Here is a 10891-nt window from a genome sequence, read left to right as displayed (position 1 = left end):
TCAAACTCCTAAGTTTTTAAAGATGAATTTACATTAGATGTAACTGCATTTCTACAGTGGGTTATCTATTGGTGAGTTTTTGACATGAGGATTTTGTGTCGTGTTTTTCTTTTTCTCCAGATTTTTAAGTGTTTCAGATATCTTCCTTAGGAAAACACTGCTATCTGCTTCACTGAATTAAATAACTAACTGCTGCTTTTTGGTTTAGAAAAGACCTCACAAAAACCAAGTGCTGGATATAGAACTTGTTTTGGATCCTGTTGATCAAACCCAGTATAAAAAGACATTGAGATAACAGATAAATTTGAATTTTTGGCACAGTAAATGACAAAACTCTTTTGATGAGAAAATGGCATTTTGGTTATGTTTTTAAAAAATAACTCTTTCGGGCCTCCCCGGTGGCGCAGCGGTTGAGCGCTGGGTTGCGAAACTGCGCGCGGCCTCTGCGGCGCCGGTTCGATCCCCGGCTGCTCCCCGGCCACCAGAGGAGGGTCCCACATGGCGTGCAGACCTCTCCTGCCGCCCGCTGCTCCCCTCAGCAGTGTACTTCGGTCCTTCTGCCTGCTCTGCTCCCCGCTCTGGCTCTGGTGAATTCTCTCACCCTCCCGCGCTTCTGACTGTACCCAGTGCATGTATAAACAAAACAAACAAACAAACCAGCAAACAAATAAATAAAGCATGCCTCTCTAAAAAAAAAAAAAAAAAAAAAAAAACTCTTTCCTTGGTTAAAGTATTGACAGATAAAATGACCAGTTCAGCAAAGGGAATGTGGAGGATTATAGATAAAATAATACTGGTCACATGTTGGTAAATGTTAAAGCAGGGTGAATGGTATATTAGGATTTATTGTACAATCAACTCTTTCGTGTGTGTTTAAGATTTTCCATAATAAAAAGTTTTAAAACATTTAATAATAGCAAAAAAAAAAAAAGATTTAAAATCTAGTTGGCCTGATTCAAGCAAAAGCAGAAAGTTCTCTTTCACAATCCTGAGCTACTTGTTCTATTGTGGCCAATCAGGGCTTGAGGCTGTTGCTCTGTCTCACCTGTTAAGTACAGACCATCATAACACTTATCATGGACCTCTTAAAATTATTGCTTAGAAATGAAAGGTAACCCCAAACACTATTTTGGAAGGTGTTTGTTTCTTTTTTTTTAAGGGTCACTTTTTGGTTGAAAATATAGTTTAGAGCAATTAAGTTGCCTTTTTGTATTTTTTGTAGGATATTACTAAAAACTTCCTATGGTGCTGAGAATTCCGGTGTTGTTAATTACCGCATTTAGCAGAGTAAGGGAACCTACTTTTGAACAGGCCCCAAATTTCCAGTTTAGTGATTATTAGCAAAAGGACAAGAAAAACAAGCAAGGTCAAGAACTGAGCCTAGGGACTGTGGTAAAAGCTTTGCCCCTTCAATACTCTCTCCCCACACAGGCTGCTTCAAACTTCGGTCGCATAAGCTTTCTGATTAGGATTTGTCAATCAACACAGAGAGAAACACGCCTCTGAAATAATGCACACATCCTGCTTTATTAGGAGTGTTTCACGGGTTTATATCAATACGGGCAGATTTTTTTTTTTCTTCTGAATGTCAGCCTGTTGAGCAGAATTATGAGAGGTGAAAATAACGTGGTAAGGGTCTCCAATCCCCCCTCACACGCATCCGTGTCTTCCCCTCGCCTCGCCGGGTTGCTGCGGGAGTCACCCCAGGGGTCCTGCATCACCCCCTGTTCTCGCTGCTGGTTTCTACGCTCCCTTATTGGGCTGCAGATGACTTCCCGGGCTTAATAATACCCATAGATGCTTCTAATCTGAATCAATAAATAATAAGGCAACTAGCATTATTTGAGGCCTTCAATAAAGGCCAGGAGTGATCACCAGGATCGGAGGAAAACCAATAAAATTCAATTCCTAACAGTGACTGGTTCTGACAAGCCCGGGCTGCTTCATCTGATTTAAAGGGTAACAACAAAACCCCCGACGGTTCTCAGAAATACGCGGCACCGCCCGCGTGGACTCACGTCCAGGTGATCAAAACCCGGGGTCACAGGGGACACCCCCCCCCCCCCCGTAATGTCTCGTTGCTGCCGCCAAGTCGTCGGGTTCCCCGGGGAGCTTCGTCTCGTCCTGCATTTCACAGCCCCCCAGGTCACGGTCGAGAGGTCTCGTGCCCGTCGGGGCGCACTGTGACCCCGGCTGCCTCCGCAGCGCCCTGCACAGGCCGGGCCGCGGGTGCAGCCCCGCGGGGGACCCCAACCTGCTCAAACGGACTTTATAACCCGAAGGTGCCGTTCGCCGAGGACACGGGCCCCGGGTGGCCCGCCGCGGGCTGAACCCCGAGACAGCAGGCGTTCCGTGAGGAGTCCCTCCATGTCCACCCGCGTCCCCCCGGGCCCACGTTCTCGTCCGCCCGGATGCGCCGTCTCCTCGGCTCGGCCCGGGCGGCGGCCCCGGGGCGTCGCCGACGCCTCGCGCTCGAGGCCCGAGCCGGGGAGCGCGGGGTGCGGGCGTCGCGCCCGAGGGGGGCCCGGGGCGTCCGCGGGAGGGGGGCGGGGCGCGCCGGGAGGAGGGTCTGAGGCGGGCGGGAGGCGAGGAACGGGGCCCGGGGCCGCCCCCGCCGTCCAGCCCGGGCCGCGGGGTCCGAGGGGGCGGCGGGGGCCGGGGGGGCCTGGGGGTCGCGGGGGGGGCCGGGGGGTCGCGGCGCCAAGCATGCCGGGAGCGGCGCCCGCGGCGCGCGGGGTTGCGTCGCGCCGCCGGCCTCGCTCCGGGTCGCCGCCGAAAGGGCCGCCCGCTGCTCCTTCGCGGGCGCGGGGCCGCGGCCGACGCGCCCGCCGGGCCGAGCCGGGACAGCGCGCCGGGAGCGGGTAGGCGGCGCCCGCCGGGGGAGGCCGCGCCGCCGAGCGCCGGGGCCCGGGGGCCGCCCGGGCCGCCCCTTTAAGAGGGGGCGGGGCGCCGCCCGCCGCTAGGCCGCCCGGCGCGGCCTCCCCGCCCGCTGACAGGCCAATCGCCCGGAGGGCGGAGGCGCGGCGGGAGAATGCGAACCCCGCGGCCGGGCGGGAGGGGCGGGGGGGGCGCCGCGCAGGCGCAGAGGCGGCCGCGGGCGGAGCGGCGGGGGCCGGCGGCGGGAGGCTGTCGGCCGGCGCGGAGGGGACAGGGGCCGCGGCCCGCGACGGGCCTGTCATGGCGAGCCGAGCGGCGGGCCGGCCCGCGTAGCCGCCCGGGGCGCCGAGGGGGCCGGCGAGCGCGCCCGCCCGGGCCGGGGCCCGCCGCGCGGGGGGCGCCCCGCGGCGCCCGGGCGGGGGAGGGCGGGGCGGGAGGCGGGCGCCCGGGCCTCGCCCCGCCCCGGGGCCGGCCGCCGCGGGGGCGGGGAGCGCGGGCGGCGGCGGGGGGGAGCGGGCCTCGGGGGCCGCGGCGGGGCCTCGCGAGCGGCTGCGGGTGTCCCCGCGGCGCGGGGCGGCGGAGCGGGGGCGCCGCGGCGGCGCGGCCGGTGCATGTGCGGCCGCCGGGCGCGGGGGTGGGGGCGGCGGCGCGGGCGGCAGGATGCTGGGGCAGCAGCAGCAGCAGCTCTACCCGCCGGCCGCGCTGCTGAGCGGGGAGCGCAGCCGGCTGCTGAGCTGCTACGTGCAGGACTACCTGGAGTGCGTGGAGTCGCTGCCGCACGACATGCAGCGGAACGTGTCGGTGCTGCGCGAGCTGGACAACAAGTATCAAGGTAGGCGCCCGAGCCCGCCCGCCCGGCCGGGCCGCCGCGCCGCGCCTCCCGGGGGGCAGCCCCGCGGGGTCCGGCCGGGGGGGGCGCGGGCCCTCGCGGCGGCGGCCGGGACTTCGGGGCCCCGCGGGGCCCGGCGGCGCCCACTGCGGACCCGGCGCTGCAGCGGGCGCGGGCATCAGCCATCTTAGCCGCCGCCTTGGTCCGGCGCCCGCCCGCCTCGCGCCGCGGACCCGGGGCCCCGCCGGGGTGTGGGCCGCCCCCCGCCGCCCCCGCCGCCCCCGGCCCGGCCCCCGCCCGCGGGAGCCGCCTCGGAACGTGCGGGGGGAGGGGGCGCCGGCGGCCTCCCGGGGTCCCTGCCTCCGAGCCCGCGCGGGCCGGGCGGCGGCGGGGGTGCCCGGCGCCCGCCGCGGGGAAAGTTCCGGGCCGCCGCCCGCTCCCGCGCCGCGAGCCCAAGGGTTAAGGGGGAGGGGTCCCCGCGGGCCCGGGCGGGGGGCGTGGCGGGCCGGCGGGCGGGGCCTGCCGCGTGACGTCGGCGTGGGAGGGGCGCGGCCGCGCGCGCTCCCGCCGCCGCGAACTCGGCTGGCGCGGGCGGGGCGGGGCGGGGCCGGCGGGCGGCCTCGGCCGGGCCGGGCCGGGCCGCTGTGCGGGGCTGGGCCGTGCTGTCCGGCCCCGGTCCGCAGCTCGGTCGCGGCGCGCACACGGCCCCGGGGCCCCCGCGGCCGCGCAGTTCCGGGTGGCGCGTCACTTCCGGGCCGCGGCGGAAGCGGGTGGTTGGCGGGGCAACCGCGGGCGTCCCTGCGCTCCCGGGCCCCTTCTCCGCCGGGGGCTGCGAGGCCCGGCGGGCGGCGCCCCCCCTCCGAGCGCCGCTCACCGCCGGGCCGCGGGCCGCTGCTCGGGGCGACGGTGGGGCCCGTTGGCGGTGACCAGCCCCCGCCACGGGCCCGACCGCGGGCGGACTCGGGGACCTCGCAGACCTGAAGGAGCTTCCTGAGCCCCCTGGGGGGTTCTAGACCCAGCACAGCTTGCGATTTAGATTTTAAGGAACTCACTTCTGGGCTGACATTTTCTGGCCCACAGCATGTTGGAACACTGAAGGGTTTTTAAATTTATGACTTGTGCTCTCTCTTCTGAACTCACGATAAGCCTGATCTCTGGCGGGTGCGGCGGGGAATAGTGTTGATGGCATACTCTGCCTGTCGCTGTGTCAGGTCCAGAACACACTCATCCTCACAGTGACTGTGAAGGCTCATCTTACAGATAAAAGTTATGAAGAGTTTAAAAAAGGTGTCCAGTTAATTAGGTGAATATTTGTCCCTGCAGCCTGGATACTTCCGGTGCATGTCTTTGTTTTTATTTTTTTTATTTTTATTTATTTATTTATTTTTGTGGGACCCTCGCCCGGTGGCCGGGGATGGAACTGGTGCTGCAGAGGCTGCGGGCAGCCTCACAACCCAGCGCTCGCTCAACTGCTGCGCCATCAGGGGAGGCCCTAAAATTTTTTAAAATATTTATGTGTGCAAGAACCGGGGTACAGGCTAGAGGTGCGTCCCGTTAGAGGACTCACCCAAGACAGTGGGGAACGGAACAGGCAGACTGATGAAGTACACTGCTGAGGGGAGCAGCGGGAAGACAGGAGAGGTCTGCTGTGCCATGTGGGAAGCAGCTGCTGTGGCTGCGCATAGCTTCATAGTGCTGAGACTGATCCCCTTGCGCCACCAGGGAGGCCCTAAACTTTTTTTTAAAATGAAAGTACTTTAGTGGTATTTTCCACAAATATGAGTACTTAAGTGAACTGTGATCCAAAATGATATGCATGTGCTTAAGAATTGTCTGCTGAACGTGTTAAAATTTTCAAATAACAATTGTGCAAAGCTTGCAGGTGTTTACATTTCTTAAAGGAGGTTTGTCTTCACGGAAGTTCAGCTGTTTTCTTCTGGGGAGGAAAGCATCTTGATCATCTAGAATTGTAAATAGGCATTAAGGTTCTAGCTACATGAGAAATAGTATTGGTCCTTACAAGGTTTGGCGGTTAAAATTTTTAGCTCTGTTAAGATTGTGGTTAGTTTCGAGATTAATATAAAAACAGTGATCTGGTTTTTACCCTGTTTGCGTTTCCTATGCTCAGCTTTCAGTTTTATGTTCATTGGCTTCGTGTGCTTGTGTGTTCCTCAGATTTCATGTTTTTTATTTCTTTCTTAGTTCTTAAACTTTTTCTATTTTTTAATGTAATACTGTTGTAGTACTTAGTGACATAGATTTTAGAGGCAGAGAAATTTCTACCTACTTGAGACACTTTCAGAAATTTCTGAAGGACTTTAAAAATAACCTTAAAAACTTGTAAGAAGTAAAGAAAACTTTCACAGTTGTGAAATTCACAATTTCTCATTTTGGGGTATGGTTAAGAGAGAACCTCTGTTTTTGTCCCAATATGTTCATTCATAATTCCTTTGGTAAATAACCGTTGAACTAAAATTCGATCATTTCAAGTGCCTCTATGCGGCTTAGAAAGTGCTTAAATGGCAGAGGCGGAGCTGAGTCCCTGTGTGCAGAGTCCAGGGTTGTTGCCTCTTGGGCTTCATTGTCTTCACAGGCAGGTGTGAGGCTTCCTCATTGGGGTGTTGTGGGGTTTAAATGAGGGATTTTGATCACGGAGAAGGGGTGCTGTAAGTGTAAGTTTCTTTTGTTCTCGTAGTGAAGATGTCTTTTAAAATGTGGATTTTTCTCTCATGTACAAATGTGCTGGCATGATGTACTCAACGCTGACTCCTGGTTATTAAATAAAGAACATTTGAAATAAGGATTGCCTTTGTTTTTTAACTCTGATTTTATGTCCCTGAGGGGAAAATAATTTACTTAGGACCGTAGAGGAAAGTTAGGTTCCTTTCTGACTTAACCTGGGCAAATGGCCTAGGTGTGGACTTTGTAAAGAAAATGCTCTGCAGGTGTGTGTACCCTCAAGTGGGCATTGTCACATGTCCTGAGTTAAATAGTTGTGCATCAAGTGTGAGTAGCTACAATTTCCAGAAAGGAGCTAATTCCTAAGATTTGTGCTGAATACTTTTTATTTGTTTATACAGAGCCCTGGTTTATGTGTCTGGCTTATTGAACCCTTGTGTTCTTACAGAGTAATATAAGGAATATAAAAAAGCGGTGGTATAAAAAAACCCCAGCGGTATACCATGTGGTATAAATGAGCTAATTTTTGTTTTGCCACCTTTACTGAGAACTTTTTCAGGTAATATTATATTTCATAAGAGTTTTTATAGAGCAGGGGCCTCCCTGGTGGCGCAAGGGGTTAAGTCGCATCCTATGAGGCTCACCACAGCCACTACAGCACAATTTCGATCCCCGGCCAAGGAGGTGACCCACATGGCGCAGCAGGCCTCTGCTGGCTCGCCTGCTGCTCCCCTAAGCTGTGTGTTTCAGTCGATCTGCCTGTTTTGTTCCCCACTCTGTCTCTGGTGAATCCTCTCACCCTCCCAAGATTCTGGCCTGTACCCCAGTTCTTGTATGTATAAATAAATACTAAAAAGAATTTTTATAGAGCAGATGCTAATAAAAACTAATTTTATGTAAATTTTTGGTGACATCTGGAACTGTGTTTTCAAATTGCTGTATATCGTCTAGATATGCAGCTATTTTTAATTGATCTAAACATGTCCAGCGTGCTACAGAATATCCAGATCAGCAGTTCAGCAAGCTTAGAACCAACTGCTGAGTTATCTGCAATAGCAAGTGATCCAGTGCTGACTCTGCTGTTATTTATTTTGTTGGTAGCTTAGTCACTTGATGCCAGAACCTGAACCTAAACCTACTCTGGAAATAAATTCTCAGAATCTCCCATGTGATAACATAAAAGAACCATCAAAACTAGTAGGATGGAGAAACCAAGAGTTCCTGTTTATGCTTGGTTTAAGAATACTCAGGCAGCAGAATGGTATGGGTGGGAAGGTGGGACATTTCTGGAATCTTGTAGAAAGTCATTGGTTGAGCTGTAAAACCTGTTGACACAGTTGGACAGTGATCGGTAGCCTAGTCTTAGAGACTCTTTTAAAAATGTTTTACAGCTGGAGTCCAGCAGGTAAATCTTACATACGGTGTTGTTTTGAGGTTCAAATGACATACTAGTGACTTGGCATTATAGGCTTAGGCTCTCAAGTGGGACGGTGTTCCTGCTATGCCAGATCCTTTTGATTATAATAGCCTCGTGTCTTTTATCCTTTTAATATAAGCTAATGAGACTTAGAGTTTTGTGTTCTTTCTTTTTATTATTTTACTTCTAAATACACCTTCCCATCACATAACCTGTGGCCTTTGTATGGCAAGTAGAGTTTCAGTGATGTTACATAGAGGAGTGTGGTTTTATGGTTAGTTCTGACTTTACCAAGTCTGCAGGAAAGAGCGAACTTGGAAATAGTTACATGTACTAACAAAATAAACTAATTTTTCTTTTCTTTTCGTAGAAACATTAAAGGAAATTGATGATGTCTATGAAAAATACAAGAAAGAAGATGACTCGAACCAGAAAAAACGCCTCCAGCAGCATCTCCAGAGAGCGTTAATCAATAGTCAAGAGCTGGGCGATGAGAAGATTCAGATTGTCACCCAGATGCTCGAGTTGGTGGAAAATCGGGCGAGGCAAATGGAGTTACACTCACAGTGTTTCCAGGATCCTGCTGACAGTGAGCGCGCCGCAGACAAAGCAAAGCTGGATTCCAGCCAGCCAGAAAGATCGTCGCGAAGACCCCGGAGACAGAGAACCAGCGAAAGCCGTGACTTATGTCACATGACGAACGGGATTGAAGACTGTGACGATCAGCCGCCGAAGGAGAAGAAGTCCAAGTCCGCCAAGAAAAAGAAGCGCTCCAAGGCCAAGCAGGAGAGGGAGGCGTCGCCCGTGGAGTTTGCCATCGACCCCAATGAACCTACGTACTGTTTGTGTGACCAAGTGTCTTACGGGGAAATGATCGGGTGTGACAATGAACAGTGTTCAATTGAGTGGTTTCATTTCTCCTGCGTTTCACTCACGTATAAACCAAAGGGGAAGTGGTACTGCCCCAACTGCAGGGGAGACAGCGAGAAGACAATGGACAAAGGTCCAGAAAAGACAAAAAAGGACAGAAGATCGAGGTAGTAAAGGCCATCCACATTTTAAAGGGTTGTTTGTCTTTTATATAATTCTTTCCGAATTTACTTTCAGAAAATGTTTTAGGGTAAATGCATAAGACTATGCAATAATTTTTAATCATTAGTATTAATGGTGTATTAAAAGTTGTTGTACTTTGTCTGTGACCTTAATTTTCTGCACTGAGTTACCAAATACTGTAAACCAGGTAGCGCTCGGGTCACCTGAGGAGAGGAGCAGGGAGCAGGGCAGGGTGTCGGGAACATTACAAGGTCACAAGCCACGCCTATTGCATTTTCACTGACAACTGCAGTGCTGTTTTGGGTAAACACCAAAGTTTTGCTAGCGTTTTAAGTTCTGTGTGCTTAAAAAAAATTCGATACAGTTGGAATTCTCTGCAAGTGTTATTGTGGGTAACAAAGTGTGAACACTGTACCACTTGGCGCTGCTTTCTCTCTGGCCCCAAATCTGCACATACTTGCTCAGCTCTAGTTTTCAAGACGTCGAGGAGCCAGAGATAAAAGTAATTGGGATTCCATGTGGAATGATGTGCTCCTAGTAGATAGAGTATTTGCTGCTGCCTTTTCCTTAGTAGCCCTCTGATGCGCGCCCCAGCCCAGCTGCTCCCACCTCCTGCGGCTTCACGGCGGGTGCGTCTACCCCGTGCGCCCCAGGGGCCTTGCGCGCTGGTCTCCATGGGCCACGTAAGCGTAGTTAGAATCAAAAAATGCTGCCATTGACTCTTGTCGGCAAAATTTGGGTAACGCAGCATCGTGGCTCAGGGTTAGCAATTTAAAAACTCCATCTTCCTGAGTAATCCTTTCCACGGCTCCGCGGCCAGGATGCCGGGCCACGTGCCCGCCGGTGGGGAAGGCACAGAGGCGTCGCTCAACATCACCTTTATGTCAGACCAGTTTAAATTGTTCTGTTAGTGGCTAGAGTTTACTTCTGCCCCAATCAGTGATTCTATATTATTTAAGTACTAGTGTGTTTACTTTCTGAACCTTCTGGTATTGGTGCTGTTCGATGCTTTCATGTTTAATGAACTTAACTTCATTATAGCAATGCAACTTATAATGTCTTTGTAAATTGAATTTCCCAGATTCTGCTCTCTTAAGGATCCATATATGAGGGATACGTGTCCATATATTCAGAGAATTGTTTGATTGGCGGACAGTGGATTGACTAGTCCTTTAAATCTGTGTGTAACATGCTTTTAATTCCTCCTTCCTAATCTGATGATCCTGATTCTTTTTGATTAACGTGAAAAGTCCTTTCTGCTTGTTTGGAAAAAGAAAATGTTTTTTTCCTCTGCTAGCGCTCCTGAGTGAATGTCAGGCATTCCGTGTCATTGCACCTGGTGTCAGGTTATTCCTGTAGAATATGAGGTCAACTTAAATAGCTCTAGCTTTCTTTTAAAATCTGTAATATTTGCACTATAGTGAGGAATTTGATAAATGACTTATGTTTCTCTTTGATTAATTTTGTCCTTCATTCTGAGGTATGAAGACAGTTTAATGGTGAACTTGGAGACAGGTAATGCACAATATCTGGTTATCTTCTGTCCTGAGGATATTTTGATGAATGCCTGGAACCAGTTGATTGTATTACTCCTTGAGCAAAAAATAGTAGATAACATGATAATTAATTTCATTGTAACTTAGTTGAGTTGTGAAGAAATCCTCTCTGGAGAGTGGAGGTAGCCTTTGTCTTAGTGATGACGTCCTGTCCCCAGGATGGAGCTCTTTACCCGGCACCGTTGAACATGGCAGCACATGCACAGCCTCCCACAGGCGTCCAGATGAGATTCGCAGAAGTCCACGCTGTGTCTGTTTGCCTGGGAGCATGGGGGCAAGTGGATTGAACTTGACAGGAAAACAACCGTGGACGGTCCTGGAAGATGGGCGCTTTCAGTCCTAAGGTTTAAATGGGTTTATTTTTCTTGTTTCCTAATCGCATGGGAAATAGAAGTCTGAAGTTGGCATAACGTTACGACTGGGGTTTCTCTTTTTTCAAGTATTAGACATTTCATGTACTGTCTCTCGCTTACTAGCTCT

General features: G+C 52.5%; 1 protein-coding gene across 1 annotated transcript; it reads left to right on the top strand.

Moving 5' to 3' along the window:
• Positions 1-3537: 3537 nt before the first annotated feature.
• Positions 3538-8843, top strand: ING2 (inhibitor of growth family member 2; the record flags this gene model as incomplete). Its single annotated transcript, XM_084231366.1, has 2 exons — positions 3538-3709; positions 8173-8843. The coding sequence occupies 2 exons, from the start codon at positions 3538-3540 to the stop codon at positions 8841-8843; spliced, it is 843 nt and encodes a 280-aa protein (XP_084087492.1).
• Between the last annotated feature and the right edge of the window lie 2048 nt (positions 8844-10891).

This window comes from Talpa europaea (genome assembly GCF_964194135.1).
Source record: "Talpa europaea genome assembly, chromosome: 4".
Taxonomy (NCBI): domain Eukaryota; kingdom Metazoa; phylum Chordata; class Mammalia; order Eulipotyphla; family Talpidae; genus Talpa; species Talpa europaea.
The sequence above is the reverse complement of the archived record's forward strand: the minus strand, read 5'-3'. Positions and strand labels throughout refer to the sequence as shown.